This window comes from Perissodus microlepis, chromosome 4, assembly GCF_051167445.1.
Source record: "Perissodus microlepis isolate ML-2025 ecotype Zambia chromosome 4, ASM5116744v1, whole genome shotgun sequence".
In the NCBI taxonomy this organism is placed as follows: domain Eukaryota; kingdom Metazoa; phylum Chordata; class Actinopteri; order Cichliformes; family Cichlidae; genus Perissodus; species Perissodus microlepis.
Window position 1 is genome coordinate 22,402,199 of NC_140464.1, and position 22,876 is coordinate 22,425,074.

A 22,876-nucleotide genomic window follows, 5' to 3' on the forward strand; every position below is an offset into this window, starting at 1 on the left:
TCATATCTTACTGATAGTTACACCATGTTTTCTTGAGCTGCAGTAAACACCAGGAAAACTGCCGCACTGGAAAAATGTAGGAACTTTCCACTTTTCCCTCCCCCTTTCTCGCACTCTCTCTCTTTCTCTGAATTTGAGCTTCTGTGGGAGGAAGATGGACAACCGAGCTTTTCAGTCAAAAATGTGAGAAACTACTGGATAGATTTGTCACAACGTATATAGGTGCTGGACTCTATGGTCTCTAACAAGATATTTGTGTGTTGTTGTGCAGGCAGGTGTACTTGCATAACTCATGCTGTGGGGAAATTAATCGATTTGCATGCTCACTTTGTCTGCATTAATTATATAACAACGTTATAAAGGTTAGGAATGGGTGAGTATGTAAGTGTTTGCTACTGCTGACAAGAAACAAACATGGTTACGATAAAGCACATTCATTAACATGTGTAAAAAACACATGTATAATACAGATGGCAGCAATACAATACTGCTCTCTAAAGCAAGGCGTGCCAGTTAGATGGGACTAATTTGTGTCTTTTGATCCTGCTACAATGTTAAGAGAATCACTAGTAGATGATGATTGCATTGGTGTCTTTATTTGCAATAAGAAGAAATGGGAATGAGCAGAAGAAAAAAAGTCAAAGGATAAAGATTGAGACGAAGAGAGGACAATGGAATGAGACAAGCACACAAAAGAAAAGCAAATGGAAGCTGAACAAGAAGGGGATGAATGTAGATAGCAAAGCAAAGAAGTGAATTCCTCCCTGCTGTGTTATCCCATTCCTCCTTTTGAGGTTCCCCTCCGTGCCACTCATCTTCCTCTTTATTTCATCTCTGTTCCTGCACAATGTTGAAACTGCACAAAGATTTGAAGGAAGGTATTTTTGGGACTATAAAGCAAACGGACAGATAGAAATGGAACAGTGGGAAGTTTATGTAGGAGAATGATGAAGGGGAAACGATAAATTTCACAGAGAATAGGTCCTTCTCGATTATTTTATCCTCTGTGATGTGTAAGCTTGATAGTGTCTGTAAGATAAGAGCTGAAAGGTGACTACTGAGAAGGACAAGGGCCATGGAAGAAATCAAAAGATGGATAAAAGAACGGGAAAAACACTTGGAACATCCCAAACACCAAATAGTGGCTGGGATCTCACAATTTATAACGGAGAAGTAAAGAAAATTAAAGTTTGTATTAGAATACAACACCTTGAATAAAATAATTGTGTAGTATAAGGTGTATATCCCTATTGCTTGTTTTTAGTAACCACACAGACATGCACTAGGATAATTAGGACAGTGATAAAAGTGTTTGAAGTTCCTGTGTTATTGATTGATGATATAGTAACAAGGTAGGGCTGTTCGATATAACGACATATATCGGATGACGATATAAAAACGTCTATCGTTTCATTTTACGCTATCGTTTGTTTCATGGTGTTGCAAGATAAACTGGCAATATTTTTTCACCGTTTTGATGGTCACTGTAGTGGCTATATTAATTTCTTAAAGTTCTCTCTTTCTCTTATATTTAATATAACCGCAGCACGCTGTGTAATAAATACTCACAAAGAAAACGGCGGCCGTTACAACTTATGTCTAAAAATGTATCGTTTCATGCATCGGTTAAAACACTCGACTCCAGCTACACGACACGCAGCTGGAAACACTTCACGCAAGTCGAGTTGCCCGAGATTCACAGAATTTACAGAAAATGTGAAATTTTTGTGATTTATATCGTTATCGGACGATAGATGTCTTAATATCGGGATATGAGATTTTGGTCATACCGCACAGCCTTATAACAAGGACATTATAATATGCTAATTAATCATCTATGCGGGCGTCATCAACTGGTAAACATTTGATGAGCTTAATTTTTCAACTCAAATTTGCTCTGTTTACAGATGGCTATCTTCACAGTAGTGAGCTAGTTGCGAATACAGAGCTCCCATGAAGAAAGCTAACCGGATGATACAGATTTTGTCCTTTAACCATTTAGAAATGAATGGCTGTTTTTTTTTCTGTTAGCTAAAGTGACCTAAATATCACCATACGTGGTTTAGTAGCAGTATTTATCACAAAGGATCCAGAGGCCTTCCTTTCCAACTTTTCATTAAACCACCATGAACAGCTGTTTCAGTGGAAACTACCATTAACTAAATAAAAAAGAATTAACTGCATTCAGGCTGTGAAGCCTCTTCCTTCAATTTGTTAAATTTGCAGGTAAATGCCTGGGCTGTGTTTTGTGACATCCTACAGTTATGAAGGCCATTGCCAGTTATTGTGCAGCTAGTATTTAAAACTGAGGTCCAAGATGCTGTAGAACTATTAGAGTTTGAAAGGGTCTGCTGCTGAGTTCAGTCGATGTAACAGAGTTGCTTCCTTCCCTTTATGGAGAATTGCCCTGCAGAAAGCTGAAAAAAGTGCATAATCGAAGCATACTGAACTCTGCTTTATAGGAATCTTTAGTAGCTGCGTTATAGATGAATACTTATTTATTATTTTAAATTGACAGCATTTGGGCTTTTGCAATTTTAGACTATTTGAAACCTTAAGTGTTGAAGTTAAATATCATAGCTGGCCAAGTGGAAGGAGCTTTTAATTAAGCTGTTTGTACTGTTACATTTGTTTGAAGCAGCCGAAGAGGGAAATATGAGACTGAGGATAACACACATATTTATTTCGTCGAAAAATACATGTTGCAATATGCTTGTAAATGCTGTAGTTAGTTCGTAAATATTCTATAAACCCAGATAGATAGATAGATAGATAGAGCGAGCACAGGGTGCAGTGATAATGCTTTCTATTGTGTGCGCTTCAGCAAACAGCTACATGTAAGCAGTTGATATTCTGTCAGGTTGAATTGTAGCCAGCTTCAGTCTACAGTGGGACAAGACCATTACTAGGATCACTGGAGTGAAAATAGAGCCCATGCTGGACGGCATGTTCCCAACTCCATGTAGACTGTACACAGACTTATACCCACACAAATATACACAGTCACAAAGAAGCCCAGAGACACACAATGCGACTCACACAGTCAGCGGAGTTTAACTGAAGTACTTTCAGAGAAAATATAGACGTAAGTATATCCACTTGCAATTGTGCCTTCACAAACCTCCTACAGAGCCTCCAAATTGCAAAGTCAAAAGTGACACAGATTGTTGTTAACAGCCCACAGCTAGGCTCAAAAATAAACCTCTCATTATGAAGCGATCACACTCCATTTATCTGTATTGTGGTTTCTCTTTGAACAGACAGTGAACTGTGGTGCTTTAGCTCTTTATGGTAAACGTGCTGTAAACTCTCGTAATGTTGGTGCGCTTATTTAAATGAAAATAAGTCTGTAGGATTGATGTTTTTTGATATAGGTGTTTGCTGAAACATACATAGATAAAGTGTTTTTGTTTTAATCTACCAGAAACCTTGACCAATCAGAAAGAGCAGTCTGTACACAACCTAAAACTCAACACCCAGGGAGAAAGGGCATAAATAACTGAGTGCAACAGAAATTAGCATACAAAGATTGTATCATCTTGAAACTTAAGATGCATGAAGATCAACCTAAAGTAAAATGTGGAAATTACACCTTTGAAGATGTACAGATTTTGCATATCATCTGATTATCTCACATATTTTGGTGCTAATCAATTAAATACGTTTCTTAAAACTCTTTCAACAGTTTCCAGTATTTTAACAATGTGCATAATGTACACACCAGTACTGTATATCAATTATCATGCACATTTTACTGCCCAGTTTTTGGCACAAAGAGTGTTGATGTTGTGCATGAAACGTGAGAGGGGAACCAGGTAGAAGGAGGAAATACAGGAAAAAATGGGAGGACAAACAGGAAATTAGAAATAGTGAAAGACAAAGGAAGGGGGACGTTTAAGATTCGGAGAAAGTCAGTGATCCGCTGATGTGGTTCACAGCCACTGCAGCAACAGTTGAGCTTAAGAACTTCAGGGCTCTGCAGCAGTCTGTCTCACTGCTGCACTGAGGTGTGGTGTGGAGTTACAATCACAACGCAACTGATACAGCCACCTGTAATAGGTAAAAAATTCACACCGTATAAGCGGAAATGCAAAGTATTGATAAGCATTTCCAGAAGGATGCATCAACCAAGAGTAGCAATGATTAAAACAAAACAGTACTCTATTACAAGTAAAAGATATTCATACATAATTTTATGGAAATATAAGCACATAAAGAAGTGACATCCAGAAAACTGAATGTGTCAGTCTAGTTTCTGGATTAAACACATGGACCTGATATCCTCCAGAGCAGCATTTCAATAACTGGAACACATGAAAGAAAATTTTAAGGCTGGCACATAAAAGTCAGAGTCAGCTAAAAGCAAAATGTGTGCTTTAGTGCTTTTTATGTTTGCATATTCTCACCACTTTTAGAGTTGAGCTGCTGGTGATAACTTTGGCATTGTTATGTGTTTTAAACTGTGGATTTAGTGGCAAAGTGAAGAACAGAAACATAAAATGAAGTCAGTAATGGACTTTGATGGCACAAACAAGACTGAGGTAGAAAATATTCACAACCGTAAGCATCTCTTTAAAGAAGCTGATAAAATGGATAAACAATAATTCCTTGCTGATTTGAGTTAGCTGTGCACTTTGGGAAAGGCAAAGTCTATTTTTCATACCGCAGCAGCATCAAAGAATTTATTTTCAGATTAAGCTTTGAGGGAGACGTGCATTTAATGAGCTAACTGAGCTTTGCTGCGTTTTCGAGATAGAAGCCAAAACACGCTTATGTTAATGAAAGGTGAGAATAACAACAGCACTGACAACAAAGGCAATATTAGCACTGCTGCATGCTTTACATCAGTGATGAGTTACAGACACGTCTATTTGAAGGACCTGGTTTTAAGGCATTCCCTTTGTTTGTCAGGTTTCGTCACTAAACATCTTCATGGTAACTACTTTACACATTATTTTGTTATCAAGTTGTTTTTTCCTGGTGTTATTCTGCCTGTTGCAGCAGCTTCCATTGTGGTTGTTTTATTTATAATGACTTTATCATGGAGCTTCATGAAGTGTCATAGAGCATCGTGGCGAGACATTGTCACATTCACACTTCTCAGACCACAGTGTGACCTTACATAGCTTCAGGACTTTTTTGGAAAGACAGGGATGTTAATCTAAAAAGAAATATGGAGGGATTGCAGCGGTTGTGATTGAAAAGTGGTGTTATTCCAGACATACGGTGAGTAAAATTAGTATTGAACACGTCACCAATTTTCTAAGTAAGTATATTTCTAAAGGTGCTATTGACATGACATTCTCACCAGCTCTCGGTAACAACACATCCAATCCACACATCCAAAGAAATCAAGCTATAGATGCCCATAAATAAATTCATATACAATAATGAGAAATCACACAGGGAAACAGTATTGAACACAAGAAAGGGAGGTGCCTATTAGCTGGTTCAGTCCCAAGTGATGGCCTATAAAAACGTGTCTTATTACCAAGGTGTCACACAAGAAGCCGCTCATGATGGTTAAAACCAAGACATTCAAAACTGTAATGTTGCAAAACATACTGATGGCATTGATTAGAGAAGAATTTTAAACTACTGCAGGTTCTGGATTATGACACTGTTGGGGTCATAACCCACAAGTGGAAAGAACATTATTTCACTATAAATCGACCAGGTGGAATCAGTAAGTAAAAATCTTTAAAAAGTGTGTTTAAAGTTTGCTGAACAACATTTAGACAAATCTAGGAAATACTGTGAGAATATAGTCTGTCAGATTAGACCAAGATTGAACTCTTTGGATGCCAGAATACACAGAATGTTTGGAGTTCAAACGGCACTGCATATAACCCCAAACACACCATACCAACAGTGAAGTTTGGAGGCAGGAACATCATGGTGCGGGGCTGTTTTTAAACATACAGCATTGGCGCGCTTCATATAATTGAATGAAGGATTAATGGAAAAATGTACCCAGACTTTCTTGATAAATATCTGCTCCCATGTACCAGGATGATGAAGATGAAACCAGGGAAGACATTTCAGCAAGATAATAATCCCAAACACAGCCAAGGAAACTCTCAAGTGGTTTCAGAGAAAGAAAAAGAAGCTGCTAGAGTGACCCAGCCAATCACCTGAACTGAATCCAAGTGAAAATCTATGGGCAGAACTAAAACTCAGAGTTGTCCCAGAAGGAACCTGCAGGATTTGAAGCAAAAATTAAACCTGAGCAATGCATGCAACTAGTTTCTCCAGTTAGGAGGCATCTTTGAGTAAACACGTGGTTTGGATTCCTCCATCAGCTGACGCAGCAATCATCAAACTGACTGTAGCCATGATTAGTGGCTTATCCACCTGACTACCCCCTATTCTAATTACTGGATGTGCAGCTGATCACTTTCTCCAGTATTCAGTTCAATTCAGTTTCAGTCATCCTACAATAGAAGAGCAGCCATCTGCTATGACTGGCTGTTGGTGAGGGGATGAAGACAAAGCTTCACCATCTCATACAACAAAAACTGCATTAATTTGAGATTTAAGATCCCCTTATTATATTATATTTAAGTTTGTATTCATTAATCTCTCTCTATCTCTCTCTCTTTTTTTTTAACCTTTTTGAGCTTTTTTCTATGAAAGTTCATGTTTTGGCTGCTGTAACACTGTAGTGCCTTAAGTTTGGGGATAAATAAAATATATATCTTGTTATTTTAACAAATTTAAGTCTCATCATCACCCTATAGTCTAAGAAACAAACCAATTACACTAATTGCTCTCCACAACCCACTAAGTGTAGTTTCATCTGGTTATTGCTTTAACTATTTCAGGAAAAGCAGAAAAACAATTGGAGCTGTGTGCACATATTTATCCAGTGGCTCTAAACACCTGTCAGGCAATGATTAAAAGTGGCACTGTGCCTGAACAATAACTGAAATTGAAAGCACTGTTGATGAAACACAATACTGTAAAGGAGGAGAATGGCCGACGGAAACAGTTGTTTAGATCCCCAGTGTGTCATTCAATCACCTGTAACCTTGAACACGCAGCCCTCCAGTGGAACAATTTCCGATAAGTGGTGCATTCTGCCCTGTGTGTGTGTATGTGTGTAAGTACATCTATCATCCTTACAAATTGGGGGCAACATGTTGCTACTTTTTTTTTAAACTGCACTTGCATTTTCTACTCTGTCTCACTTCTTCTACCATTCCCATAATTATTTTCACCAAGTTTCATGCGTGCACTTCACGTACTCTTGTGCCTGTAACTTTATAACCATATGACATGAGACACCGGTTGATTCATTTTATTTCTAATATTCGCTAAAATTAACATTAAATGATATTCAGACCAGAGTCCACTTACTTAATGCAACTGCAACTTGGACTTTATAGAAAGGTTATAAGAATAGTTCTATTTTGGTTTGTTTCCAGCATTCACCGAAATTGGCACAGAAATGTTAAAAATGGTTTTTCGTTGCATCCAATCAGCACTGGCAGAAAAGCTACCGAACAGGAAGCAGGAGCATGTTTCAGTAAATCTTAATTTACTGACATCAAACGTAGTGTTTGATGTCAGTAAAAGAAAAATTGTACTACTAGACCAGTGAGGTTGTATCAATTGGCAAAAACAGTGGTGCCAGTATAAATGTCCCAGCAAACTTGATATGTATAAAAAAATATGTGAAACAGTATTAATTGTTGAGAGAGTCTATGAGTTTGAATGCACTTTATTTGACCTGTTTTCATGCTGGGCTTATCCTGCTAACTCTGCCATTAATTCACAACATGCACTCGGATTATTAATGCTGTTGCTTGTTAAGTATTGTTTTATGATAATTGCTTAATGCGCCACTGTGTTTTGATTAATGCTGTACAAATAAACTGACTATAGTGTGCGAGGTGGGCTTACAACAAGGCATTCCCAATACAAGTGCCTTCTAATTTTTGGCACTATCAGCATGTTAGCCAATGTGCTTTCTGCATAGATTATTTGGAGACATATCTTTAGGCGTTTTTTTTTTTTTTTTTGGTAATGTGATCTTGTACAGGTCCATGAATGGCCCTTGTCTACAGCTACTTATTTTCCTCCAGCGCCTTCAGTGCTGCTGCAGTCCACAAAATCACAAGCTGAGCTCTTATTATTGTGGTATTTTAATTCCCTCAGATGAATCACGTATCAAAAGATACAATTCATTTTTAATTTTGCTTTGCAGCAGTTCCCACACAACAGGTGCAGACACAGACAGACTGAGGGCAAAACAAAAATACCAAGAACCACTGGGGAGGCGAGAAGCTATGCAATAGAGGAGGGGGAGAGGGCTCACTGTAGGGTCGTAATGAGAGGTTTGTGTGTGTGCCCAGGTGCACATGTGTGTCTTCTGCTCTATCATTGCACCACTGGCTGTTGTGATTGCTTGACCCAGGGTTTCAGCGCATTACCACCTTAACAGCTTTGTGGCTGGATTTATTCGTTGACTGCACACACGCATGCACCCAAACTCACATACACGCATAGATTTGTCACCGGCAACCAGGTGAAGGTGTCTCTCGGTCAAATGCATGCAGGCTGAATATGAATTTTCAGTTGTTGATGGACATGCAATCGATGTGATAAACAGTTTCACAGAGGCGCAGCCTTTCCTGGCAGAAAAGTGTCTTTTACAGACAAAAAAGACACTACACTCACTGGCTACTTCATTGGGTACAAGTGTTCAAGTGCAATTAATGCAGATATCTAATCAGCCAATAACTATCTCTACATGCATTTAGGCTTGTAGACATGTTCGACACAACCTGAAGTTTAAATTGAGTGTAAGAATGTGGAAGAGACGTGATTTAAGTGCCTTTAAATGTGACATTGTTGTTGATGCCAAATGAGTATTTCAGAAGCTGCTGATCTACTGGGATTTTCCTGCATGACCATCTCTAGGGTTTACAGAGAATGGCCCAGTAAGTAGTTCTAGTTTATCAGGCAGAAACACTTTGCTGATGCCCAAGGTCAGAAGCCAGAGAGCTTTGTGCTAACAGACGGGCAACAGAATGGTCAACAATTGGACAATAGAAGATTGGAAAAATGTTGTATGGTCTCATGAGTCTTGATTTCTGCTACAACATTCAGATGATAAGGTCAGAATCTGGCACTGCCTTGTGGCAGCGGTTTAATGCCGCAGTCTGCCTAAATATTTTTGCTGAATATGTCCATCCTTTTATGACCACAGTGTACCCATCTTCTGGTGGCTGCTTCCTGCAGAATAACATGTCATGTCATAAAGCTCCAATAATTTTAAACTGGTTTCTTGAACCTGAGTTCACTGTGCTCAAATGGCCTCAGCACACTCCAATAGAGCACCTTGTGGTGGAACGGGAGATTCACATGGATGCGCAGCTAACAAACCTGCAGCAACCGTGTGATGGGATCATGTCAACACAGGCTGAAATCTCTGAGGAATGTTTCCAGCACCTTGTTGAATACGTCATTATCTTAAAAGGCAAATGACAGTCCAACATGATGCTAGCAAGGTATACTTTATAGTGGCTACTACTGTCAGCAGGACTCATAGCCTGTTTACACTCCCAAACTATCACATACTGAACCCTGGTCAGGATCTGTTGCCTTTACATTGTAACACAGTGAGTTCCCTTTCAGTGTCATTTTTCAATAGGGTTCGATAGGAGTCCCTTAACATCTGACCGCAGGGGAAAGTGGTCTGCTGGTGTCATCAATAAGGGAGCGCTAACCAAAGAGTGTCATGGTAAACAAGTTAATGTCAGAAAAGCAAACAGTGATAGAAATTATAGAACTGAAAAAGAATGGTAGGTTTGTGAAATCGTAGGCGATGCCACCTCACGCTGGACATCGATATTAAAGAGGTACCTGTGTGTTAAAATATGGTGTTTCTCTGTGGCACATTGTGAGTGAAAATGTCTTGGAATCCCTCTGGATTAATCATTCACTCATCGGAAAAGCTTCCTTTCTCATGGCTTGTTCCTCTCATCCTTCCATCCACCCCATAATAATGCTACTACAGACTGTCCTTTCATTACTGGTCTTTGGTCACATCAGTGAAGTGGTTAGCTCATGTGTCATATCTCGGGTTCTCCTCTTTCTCCTATACCAACACACACTCACACACATACTTTGGCAGATATGAGGTAAGCTTGCTTGGAGACCTTTGCTTGAATCCATGACGTCTGCATTCATTTTGTGCTTCCATTAAAGGCAAGCATGTTCAAGGTGAATGAACAGGTGCTTCAAAAAAAACATGAAGACAGATTTGCTTTTACAATAGTGTGAAACTTTAAAACTATTGAATCTGTTAAAGAAAGCAAATCAAATGTTCACCTTGTGTCGCTATTATGGAAATTTTACCTCCTCGCTGACTGTCAAACTCATGTGACATTTAAACACAAGAATATCTTTTCCTGTCTTTTTCAGTTGTCTCTATGATCATGTACAACCCTTGAAAGTTTTACATTCTGAGTATAAAGTTACAACCAAACAACAAGCCCTCATTCCAAAATGCAAAGATGCAAGTAACATGAGCCTACAGCAAACATCTTAACAAAAAAACAACAAAGTTTATTACAGTTACATTTAGATCTTCTTCAGTACTGTGCACACTGTCTCACTACAATAGCTTAATAGGATACTTGATTACATTTTGTTTTCCTGAACTTTTCCATTTCAATATAAGGATGATAAGTTTAAGTACACAGGCAAAATATTGGATAATTATTATTCGGTTCAGAAAATGTATATTATGACATAAAAAATATATTTCATTTAAGAAAAAGGTATACAGTATTGTATAAATAAATAAATACATTATGTCATATAAAATATCTGATAAAAGAAGAAGATATGACATGTTCACTGACTTGCTGTGAACCGGAAACTATATATCTCATCTTAGAAACAACCTGATAGCCTGACAGTACCAACAGAATCAGTATTTGCTATGATACAGCTATTAACTGTGATAAATGTGCAAAAACTACAGATCTGTTGCTTTCTGTTGCAAATCTGTGGCCATCCACATAAACATAAATTCACATTAATCAGAAATAAGAGAAGATTTATTCATAACACAAGGGAAAAGACCCAGGGAAACCGAGTTACTGATAAAAACCGATAAAAACCCTGAAAACCATAAATTTCACAGCCGAGCCTCAACTCTCATAACTTGGTATCAAACAACTCACGGACCGGTACCGGTTGATGGCCTGAGGGTTGGGGACCGCATAGAAACACATTGAGCTCATCCACACAGACTCAGATTTATTGCACCATGTTGGCAATCGGTGTGAGAGTGATTCCAGTCACTCCAAGTCAAAACGTGATTGGTCAGACTAGACAACCTGGGCAATGGCTTTGCCTTTGCAAATGTACAGTTGGTCACCATAACTACTCCAAATGGGTTGGCGAATGCAAAACAATTCACAGCAATTACCGGCAACCCTTTATTTTTGCTGGTCTCAAGGAGGTTATCCTATGTTTACTCTTAAAGGGACTGAAGCATTAGAGGAGATAATGTGATGTTGCTGTAGTATCTAAAAATCTTCTGTTGGTTGTCTATGTAACAATACGTATATACTGTATGCAGTACTGGTCTTGGCTGATATTAGCTTTGTTTACTGATATCAGCCTAACAGAAAGCAGTGGATGATGTTTATCTGCTGCGTTGATTTATGTCTGGCAAAACTGTGACGAAAAGTAGAAATACTTTAAAACAGTTAAATTACTTTTATAATGAGTATGTTTCCATCTCCTGGCATAACATAGGAAACAAAACCCTAAACTGACAAAATGAGATATTTTATTTTATAATGAGCCTACAATAATGAACAATCTAACTGGCACTTCTTTGATTTTGCTTTTTTTGGAGGGAGTAAGTGGTTTTGTTTGTTTGTTAATAAAAATGCTGAAAATGAATATTAAGTATTTTAATCTGGGGTGATATTTGCTTAGACTTAGAAAATTGACTTAATTGGGTTTTTTTTTTAAATAAATTTTGCATTACATGAAAAATTTGCACTATTACCATGAAGCTGTTTGCTTTATTATAGAATGGACAGTTAAATACCATGTGATCAACCTATGTCACTTCTATTCTGCCGATTAAAGGCATACACGTAACATTTCTGAACATTTATTTTCACATTATGACCTGAATGTGGTGAAGACAGTCAACCAGATTTCTGAAGGATTTCTCAAATAATCCTTGGACTAAAGAATTCAAATTCACGCAGTTGTTTGATTCGGGGAATAAAATGTGCCAAGCGATGCCATCTTTCATTGTGTTATTGGTGCCATGGTGCAGTTTAACATTAACAAGTGCTGATGTTTACTGCGTCTTCCTTCTCCTCCTCCTCTTCTCCTCTTCATCATGCTTTGGGGAGGTTGAGAGGAAACGCGGCGATGACAGGATTTTAAAGAAGCTCTTACTCTTAACACCCAACAGGCTATCCGGTCAAACCAAGCACTCCCTCTTTCGCTCTATCTTACTCCCTCTCTCTCACACACCCACACATCCACGCACATACACCCACCCACACCCCCACCCGTTCTCTGTACTAGAATTAGCCACTGGCTGCATTCCAGTCAGATCCGCTCAATATTCCACCCTTCCAAAAAAAAAAAAACCCTCTCTCTTCTCATTGCTCTCTGGAGGCCACACATTGCCACAGTCATAGTTGTGTCACAGCAATCAATCACCCATCAATGTGAAAAAGCTACACTGATGCAGAGAAAACACAACGCAACCTCACTGTCATTTCCTCCAAAATCATCTGTCCTTTGGAATCTCCATCCTGCTGCCTGACCTCCATCCTGTGGTCTTTCGCTCTTTCCCACCCTATCACCATATCCATTGCTCCCTCGTGGTTGCAAACTTCACACCCATTACCACCTCACTGTGATTCACTCACTTTATTCATTATCGAGCTAGTGACCTTCTCAGCCATGTGTTTTCCCATTTCACATATGTTGAGAATAAATACTTGAACATTCAGAAAATGACTTGGACACGGAGATGGGATGTTATGGCTGTGAATTGAAATGAGTTTCAAAGACATGTTTGCAAATAAGCAGGGTTATTCTCACAGAAAAGAAACTCCATAGTTTGACATTTCTCTCTGGCTGAGAGCACAGGAACCCCACCCATCATCAAAATCTTTGTTTGCAAGAAGCAACCAATCAGGAAAAAGCTGTCTTAAAGGGAGTGCTGTCTAAAAGAGAGAGGATACTAGGTAGGGAGTTGCACAAATACCCAGTCATGCAAAGCTACGCTAGTAGATTTAGTGGATAAAATGTAGAGCTGGAAATTACCAAAATGAGTCTAATAAAATTTGGTTGCACTGCTACTTTGGTTCTGTTGGAGTTGCATGCTAGCCCTATAGTCTGCTAAAATCAGAACCAACTTATTGTATGAATATGTAGGTGTGGCCAGTAGAAGGTTAGCTTAGCTTCACATAGAGAATACTACCCAGAAAAACAGCTTTGTTAACTGGCTGCTAGCTTTAGCAACTTTAAAGACATTTATCTCTCATTTGGCAAAACACTTAATTCCCTCAAAAATATTTTCACTTAACTCTTTAGTCGATGCCCAGTATCATTCATCTATTGCATATCACTTCATTCATTGTTTTACTTTTCTCAGTTCCTACCTAGAGTTGGTCATGTCGGTCTGCCCTCCTTGACTCTTCTCCAGCCCAAGTTTGGTGAAAATCCCCACCAGCACCATGATGGCCACCACTCCACAGATAATATACACAATCATGTGGGTCCGATCCCGGTCCGGTTCCTCCTGGGCTTCTGTAACAGGTGCCGCCGGTCGTCCCGTGTTTGCCCACACAGGTGTGTCATAATTTGAACAGGATGTCTGATCCAAACTGTGGATTTTGAACTGGCAGCAGAAGCGGTAGAAGCAGGAACCGCAACAGAACAGGTAGATACCTGCGTTACAGTTAAAAGGTGGGTCCCACTGGCCCATCACATCATAGTAACCCCAACAGCGGTTATCCCCAGTCGGACCTGCTTGCTCCTCTGTGTCTGGTGTCGGGGTTATTAGCGCTGCTTCTGGTGACGTAGATGGTTCTGTTGTCTGGTTGTTGGAAGAGAACTGCGCCAAAGCCTGACCTGACGGCTGAAAGTTCAGACCTCCCAGAGAGATCAAACCCAGGAGGACGGCTAAAGATAAGTTCACCAAGAGTGGATGAATGATGGCAGCCATCTTGGTCTTACTCCAGTATCTTGCGATGTTAGTCCTGATGTGTAAGAGTTAATGACAGTTCCAACTGAAAGCACCTAGGTGTTAGAAATAAAAGAAATAGAGAGTTAAATATCATCCTTGCCCAGAGCTGTTAGTTATAGCAAATAAATGAATCTTTTTGCTGTGCAAGCAGTGCAACTTAATGAGATACAGTATCAGTGAAATAGGAAGCTGAAGAGGAGAGATCAAGAGTTTTTTCCCAGAGTGATAATCTGAAGAAGCATTAAAAAAAAGCATTCATTAACTAGTTATTAAAATTCAGATTTACAGAAAACTAAACTGTCACTGTGGGATCAGAACAAGTGAGGAAAAAGAATCTCCCATTTTAACATGCTCCTAGCTAAAGTAAACGTGGGCCCTTGTGAGCGGAAACTCACATGCAGAGACACACGATAGTCCTCGGCAGTTAAATGCGTGTAGGTGTGTGTGTCAAAGCGCATTCTAAAATTTCTGTCACCTTTTACAAAGCCATATGTCATCGGCAGACAGCAGAGGCGGTTGTAGACAAATCCAAAGCTGGTGGCTTGGAGGGAATCCAGTTTAGGAGGCCGCGTTACCTACGGATGAACTCGCCTCTGGCATTTCTGACAGTAAGCTCCCCCGCAGAGTGAACGAATAATCCGCAAAAAGTGGGAAGTCTGGGGTCCTGATGTTGCTAGCTGTAAAGGCAGATATCTCTGAAACCTGCAGGCAGTCATGGGTTCCCACGTGGAAAACTTTTCACTCCAAAGATGGACTCATATTCTGGTGTGGGAAAAAAACTCTAATGCTCAGCAATGGAGCCAAATCAGTTGCGATATCATTAAAAAGAAAGAAAAGGGAATAAAAAAAAGTCTGATCAATAGTTTTTCACTTAAGTTGTCTTCGTCACCCACTACTCCCTCTTGAGATTTAACTTGCATCCATCATCCTCTTACTCTCACTGTCGGCACTCACAGAAAGCTTTTTTATTTTTGTAGTGGGCATCTTTTTGCTGTCACCTGAGTCCACTTTGGTGGGTGTTTACTTCCTCTCCTAGAAGCGCAGCTCCAGTCTTTCATCCACTGAAGTTTTTGTATTGTTAAATATTCAGCTTTTATGACTAAAGACAGTATCGGATAGTTCCTTTCTATTTCCAGTCAGAGCCAACAGGTAACAACAGCTGTTCTGTTTTTTGGGGGAAATTACTCCAGGCTCTCGTCAAGCTAAAATCCTGTGGTGATTACAGTCCAAAAGCGTCCCTCTTGCACCTGAGGCGTGTTTTCGCGTACACGTAATCTCACATTCACTTTGTGAACACATACAGCTCCAATCCCCCTGGTGATAGCACACTGTCAGTGTCAGTCTCTTTTAAGCGACCCACAAGAGTCCAGTGGTTTTTCGTGCTCTGCGGGCACCGGGCTCCTGTTGCTGCTGCTCTGTGTGTGCTCCACTGAAACCCCTCCTCTCCGTGGATCCCAGGGTCTCTAACAGACCCAGGACACCAGCTGGGTACTCTGTCTATCAGCCCGCTCAGTCCTGCCCTTCAAGTGCTTAGGCGAGGAGAGATGAGAGAGAGGGGGGGAGAAAGGGGAGGGCTGATGTTGTGATCTTAATGTCTTGGTGCTGCTGCAGCCGAGACTCTGGAGAAGCCGGGAGAAAGATAAACCTGTCGGAAATACTTGACCAGGAGTGGAGTGGTTTGTTCTTTAATGGCTGTGTCTGCTCCTGTGTTTGGCTCAGTCTTTTCTTTTCTTTCTTTACGCTCTGATCTCTCTCTATCTTCTCTATTTTATAATTTTCCCTCTTTCTGTCTCTTCCACAACTTACCTTACTGTTTCCCCACAGCCTCTAAGTAGGGCTGTTTGTTGTTGCTGAGGAAATATCACTGTGAGGTCAGAGAGCCCGTGGACTGCCCTTTGCACTTTCAGCCAGCGCACTTGCACGAGCCTTGCTGGAATAAATATTCCCGCAGCCCAGCTGGATGACAAAGACAAGTGGAGATGCGACAGCCAAACAGCAGAGTGGCACTGAGGGCAGATCAAAAAATATCCTGTTTTCAAAAGAAGCCCCCTTTTGGAAATATAGAGCTGCGTGCAGCAGAAGAGCTTCGCTCTTGCTGGTTCAACTATTCAGTTAGCAGGTTTTTCAATTTTTCCGTTAGCATCAATGTATATATATATTTTTTTAATTTGTCTTTTTTCCCCACTGAGAACAAAAAAAAAGAATGAATTACAAAAAAGCTTAAAGCATTAATATGCAACAGTTTTTAAGCAAATGTTGCACATTATCCCCCAATTTTCATGCATTTTGCCGTCAATTAAGTCCTTTGTCCGGCTGCAGCTTCTTTGAAAACAGGCATAATTTGATATATATGTATAGGAATTTTATATATATATCATATGTATGTGTTTTCACTGGTGATCTGCTTGTGGGATGCTCCAAACAGAAGTGAAGAGCAAAGGAGACGCTATAAATGCTCTTTTTATTCCATGTTTCCCCGTTGTTGTTGTTCTTGTTGCTGCTGCTTCCTCATCAGCGTGTATTCCATCATTTCCTCGTCGCCTCACTCTGCTTGCAGCGCGTGTATCCCGTCCACTGGTGATGCTCGCAATGCTGCTGCTGCTGCTCTGGCAGGACCGGATGACAATATCCCGCGCACTCTCTCTCTCACTCCTCCCTCTCCCAAGTCACTCCTCCCTCTTTCGCTCACTCCTCCCCTCCTTCTCAGCATCTTTCTCACTCTCTCTCTCTCTCTCTCTCTCTCATATACACACACATCCATACTCACTCATATCTTTTGTGCGCAAATGAACACAGCTCCCGCTTGCTGACTCTCCCTTTCACTCTCCTCCTCCCTCCCTCATTATGTGTCACTGACACTCTCTCCCTCTCTCTTTTTCCCTCCTCCTGGTTTTTCCTGTGTTTTTGTCTCGGCCTCGTCAACACTCACTCTTTGTCCCTTTTGTTTCAGGTTACCTCTATTTCTGTCCTTTTTCATCTCCGTTTGCCTTTTGTCTTTCTAACCTTTTCAGTTTCTTTTATCTATGTCCGGTGCCCCGTGCCTGGGTTTTCTCATTCTTCCATTGTTCCTATGCTTTATCCACTCTCTTTGCCCATTTTTCCATGGTTCTCCCTCCTCTGTGCTGTTTTCCTTTTTCCAAAATGCCACAGTTCAACATATAGGAAGAATTGATGCTGACTGAGCAGCAGGTTGTAATGTGCAGGAATGCTGGTGTGTTCATCTGCAATGTGTGCGTGTTTGTGCCTCAGCGTAATTACTGCGCTAATACCTCTGCACAGTTCGTCTTTGTGTGAGCATGTTTGGACCATGCGTGGCACTGCAGTCTATTAGGGCTGATTTAGGGAAAGAGCGAGCAGTGGTTGAAGTGAGAAAGAGAAGTAAGGAAGAAAGGAAGGAAGGAAGAGGAAACAAGACTTAGATAAACAGAGAGGAAGGAGAAGGAGGAGGCAGGAAGAGAGAGAAAAGAGGGGAGGAGAGAAGAGGACAGCGGCTGCCAAAGAAAGAGGGTGGCTTGACAGAATAGAGCAGGGGGAGGGAAAGAGAAGAGGAATTATCATAGGAAAGGGAGGGGGATTAAGAAACATGGAGAAAGCTAGTGGAATAGGAACTGACAGAGGGATAGTAGGAGTGAGGGAGGGAGCGAGAGATATACATAGGAAGGGAGCAGACAGGTAGGAGGAAAACCATCTCAAGGGAAGGTGACATTGGGCGTGGAGAGAAAGAAACAGGAAAGGCAGGAGAGGAACAGGGACGGACAGTCTCCAAGAAAATTTCCAGGATGAACCGAAGAGAGATGGCGAAGCAGACGATTATGAATTTTGAATACTTACAGATTTAATGCGGAATGTGAGCCAGATTTTTAAAGAAGTAAAAGAAGTAGTGCCTTGGGTCTGGCTTTGAAGGGGCCAAGCATCATCATTTTTGCATAAAAGCTTTAAAGCTTTCCTATACTTTCCTTCTCACCCCCTCTCTATTTTATCTTTGTTTATCTTCTTATCATCCATTTTCTTTTCCCCTCTCTCACACATTCACTCTTGTGTTTGAGTCACGCTATCTTTTGTTTTTTTTCTCTTTTTTTGCCCCTGCAAGCCCAAGGCTCATGTTCTCTTGCTGTGTGTACTCTGTCCAACCCTCTCGGCCTAAATTCGCTTAAAATCTCTGGCAAAGCGCGTCAGGAGTTATGTCAAAGAAACACACATGTGCATACTTCAAAGGTACACGAAAACATTCATGCCGACACGCACGCTCCGGTGACTTCACACCGCCGCTACGTGGCACAAATCAGCTAATCCTCCTCCTCCGTCCTCCTGTCTGGCAGTGTCCTCAGCATATTTTCTTTCATTTAAAGAAGGTCATTAATTAAAAGGAAAGAAAAAAATTCAAAGTCAGTGTGATTGAAAGCTTGGTCTGCTTTCAGATAGGCAAGATGCTGCTTTTCAGTGGTCAGAAAGGCAGTGAGACATAGGTGCACAGCGTGTTGGCTGAAGAGCAGGACAGGAGGCAAAGAGGGATGAAAATGGATGAAGAGGTACAAAGATGGCCCCAGGGGAACGATGGCGGGCAGAGAACAGATTGAATGGGAGATCTTAAATCACTTCACTTTCTCTCTCCTTTTCTGCATGGCTATGGTCTGACAGCACGCAGACTCCCATTTCTGCATTGCACAGTTTTGCTCTTTGGTGATGTTACCTAGGATGCATACGCATGTATTATTTTCTCCCTTAACAAGGACAGCCTTACAGTAACATTTAAGGACCTTTGATACTGAGAATGCCAGTGCACACATTTGCTACAGGACAAGAACTGTTTTTCAGAATTAAGTGCTCTACAAAAGACATTTGATTTACAGAAAGTTACATGGCACAAAAGTCAACAGCATGAATATGTTGATTGAACAACTTGAAGACATCTCTGCAGAACTGCCGTGTTAGAGTTTGGGTGAGTCTGCTCAGGTAACCTTGGGTTCCACTAAAGTAAATTTTGCTCTCAGATGCTGAAGATGCCAATTTTTTGTAACCGCATGGACTTTTGGGTTTAATTATCAACTACCATACAGATGTGTGTTAAGTGGACAGACCATCAGTTCAGGTCTGTGAACTAAAAATCTCCTTAGCATTAATTAGATATAGCAGTGTATGTAAAATAAGTTCACCGTGCTGATTAAAAACGTTCCATTCTTTTAATGTAGCACGATGTTTTATTCTGTGAAAGTAAGCACAGTGATTTAGTCAAATAACAGCAATTTTCATTTAATCACTTAACCTTATTCATTCATGCAAACTCACTCATTGCTCACTGCTTGAAACCTCTCTTTCCCTTCCAACCAACAGCTCTTTTTGTTTGCACTGTTTCACAGCAAACAGTAATCAGGGCAGTTTGTGTAAAACATGGAAATCAGCTTTTGATTGGAGACAGTTAGCTTAATGCAAACCTGTCAGACTTTAGGAAAATTTGCAGCCTGATTGTTTCCAATCGTACAAATAAGCCACTTAGTTCAGTTACACTAGAGTAGAAACAGGATGGCAATGTCCTTGTGATTAGTGGAAACAAAGGTTTCCCAGTGATTGTGTTGGTTTTTCTTAATTGGAAGGAGTTAAGAGAGTTTGGGACCAACTGGTTGATAGTGCAACACCCACAAGCTCAGAGTGAACACATCAGCAACAACACAAGACCTTCATTCTTGTTTTAAGCCAGCGAGGTATGATTGTGGATGCCGCTCAGGTGCGTCCACCTCCCCCGCAGCCGTGCTGCAGACCACGCCCTCCACATTTACTAGTACTTTACTAATGCTTAAAAGTGTGACATTATTATAAAGTGCTACCAAAAAGAATGTCACCTTTACTTTGTGCTATATATTTCATTTAAGGAATCTTAAATTCCTTAAAATAGTCTTTGCAAAATTTGTAAAATAGTCTTTGCAGACAAATAATATAAAGTCTTTCACTCATTTCATTGTGTCTGCATGATGGATTTAGGCTGTCACTTGGTGTTCGCTCGCTCTGCGGTAGAGTATCACTTCCTGTTCCTGCTCAAACACAGTGGTGTTTCTGAGTAGCTTATTTGCTTAGCAATTTAATTAACAACTTTTAAATACATTCTTCTTTCATAGTATAATCTTCACGTGCTTCATCCGAAGCACACTTTCTGTGTACTCACTACCTAATTTATAGCCAAAGTATTCACTCACTGTCTCTGTACTGTTTCGCTAGCTTAGCTTAGCTCATAGCCGACTCGTTAGCACCATGGCTACTTCACCTGTCCCTCCTGCACTTTGTTGCTCATTGTGTCAGATGTTTAGTTACTCCTCGGCCTCCTTTAGCAGTAATGATATCTGTAACAAATGTAGCATATTTGCAGCTCTGGAGGCCAGGATTACTGAATTGGAGACTCGGCTTCGCACCCTTCATTCACCCGTAGCTAGCCAGGCCCCTGTAGCTGGTGCAGCCGAAGATAGCGTAGGCCCCGCTAGCTGTTCCCCGGCAGACCCCAAGCAGCTGGGGAAAGAGGGCGGCTGGGTCACGGTGAGGAGGAAGCATAGTCCTAAACAGAAGCCCCAGGTACACCACCAACCCGTTCATGTGTCTAACCGTTTTTCCCCACTCAGTGACACACCCGCCGGGGGTCAAACTCTGGTAATTGGTGATTCTGTTCTCAGACATGTGAAGCTAGAGACACCGGCAACCATAGTCAATTGTCTTCCAGGGGCCAGAGCAGGCGACATTGAAGGAAATTTAAAACTGCTGGCTAAGGGTAAACGTAAATTCAGTAAAATCATAATTCACGTCGGCAGTAATGACACCCGGTTACGCCAATCGGAGGTCACTAAAATCAATATTGAATCGATGTGCAACTTTGCTAAAACAATGTCGGACTCTGTAGTTTTCTCTGGTCCCCTCCCCAATCAGACCAGGAGTGACATGTTTAGCCGCATGTTCTCCTTAAATTGCTGGCTGTCTGAGTGGTGTCCCAGAAACGATGTGGGCTTCATAGATAATTGGCAAACCTTCTGGAGGAAACCTGGTCTTGTTAGGAGAGACGGCATCCATCCCACTTTGGATGGAGCAGCTCTCATTTCTAGAAATATGGACAAATTTATTAAACCCCCCAAAATATGACTATCCAGAGTTGGGACCAGGAAGCAGAGTTGCAGTCTTACACGCCTCTCTGCAGCTTCTCTCCTCCTGCTACCCCCCCAAAAACCCATCTCCATAGAGACTGTGTCAGCTTCCAAAAAGACAAAAAACAAACTAAAAACCAGCAACAAACAACTTAAACATAAACAATCAAAAAGAAAGAACAATACAGTATCCACATCTGAACCAAAGAGTAAAACAGTGAAATGTGGATTATTAAATATTAGGTCTCTCTCCTCCAAGTCTCTGTTAGTACATGACTTAATAATTGATCAACAAATTGATTTACTCTGCCTTACAGAAACCTGGTTGCAGCAGGATGATTATGTTAGTTTAAATGAATCAACACCCCCGAGTCATTCTAACTACCAGAAACCTCGAAGCACAGGCCGAGGGGGCGGTGTGGCAGCAATTTTTCACACCAGCCTATTAATTAATGAAAGACCAAGACAGACTTTTAATTCATTTGAAAGCCTGATGCTTAACATTGTCCACCCCAGCTGTGAAACTCAGAAACCAGTCTTACTTGTTATCATCTATCGTCCACCTGGGCCTTACACAGAGTTTCTGTCTGATTTCTCAGACTTTATATCTAATTTAGTTCTGAGCTCAAATAAAATAATTATTGTGGGTGATTTTAACATCCATGTAGATGCTAAAAATGACAGCCTCAACATGGCATTTAGTCTGTTATTAGACTCAATTGGCTTCTCTCAAAATGTAAAAGAACCCACCCACCACTTTAATCACACTCTAGATCTTGTTTTAACATATGGCATAGAAACTGAACATTTAACAGTGTTTCCTGAAAACCCTCTCCTGTCTGATCATTTCCTGATAACATTTACATTTACAATAATTGATTACACAGCAGTGGAGAGTAGATTTTATCAAAGTAGATGTCTTTCTGAAAGCGCTGTAACTAAGTTTAAGAATATAATCCACCCACTGTTATCATCTTCAATGCCCTGTACCAACACAGAGCAGAGCAGCTATCTGAACGCTACCCCAACAGAGGTTGATTATCTTGTTAATAATTTCACCTCCTCACTACGTACGACTCTGGATACTGTAGCTCCAGTGAAAACTAAGGTCTCTAATCAGAAGTACCTGACTCCGTGGTATAATTCTCAAACACGTACCCTAAAGCAGATGACTCGTAATCTGGAGAGGAAATGGCGTGTCACAAATTTAGAGGATCATCATTTAGCCTGGAGAAATAGTTTGCTGCTTTATAAGAAAGCCCTCCGCAAAGCCAGAACATCTTACTATTCATCACTGATTGAAGAAAATAAGAACAACCCCAGGTTTCTCTTCAGCACTGTAGCCAGGCTGACAAAGAGTCAGAGCTCTGTTGAGCCAACCATCCCTTTAACGTTAACTAGTAATGACTTCATGAACTTCTTCACAAATAAAATTTTTATCATTAGAGAGAAAATTACCAGTAATCATCCCACAGATGTAATATTATCTACAGCTACTCTTAGTACCATT

At 40.6% G+C, this 22,876-nt stretch overlaps 1 protein-coding gene across 1 annotated transcript in view; it reads right to left on the reverse strand.

Moving 5' to 3' along the window:
* Positions 1-16,937, reverse strand: part of LOC146388911 (protein shisa-8) — a 115,596-nt gene extending 98,659 nt beyond the window's left edge. The window contains exons 1-2 of the mRNA XM_084926483.1: positions 14,724-16,937; positions 13,662-14,301 (exon numbers count right to left, since the gene is read on the reverse strand). Coding sequence (XP_084782609.1) covers positions 13,662-14,227 — 566 coding nt within the window. The 5' untranslated portion in view covers positions 14,228-14,301; positions 14,724-16,937. The remainder of the gene's footprint in view (positions 1-13,661; positions 14,302-14,723) is intronic.
* Positions 16,938-22,876: the final 5,939 nt, after the last annotated feature.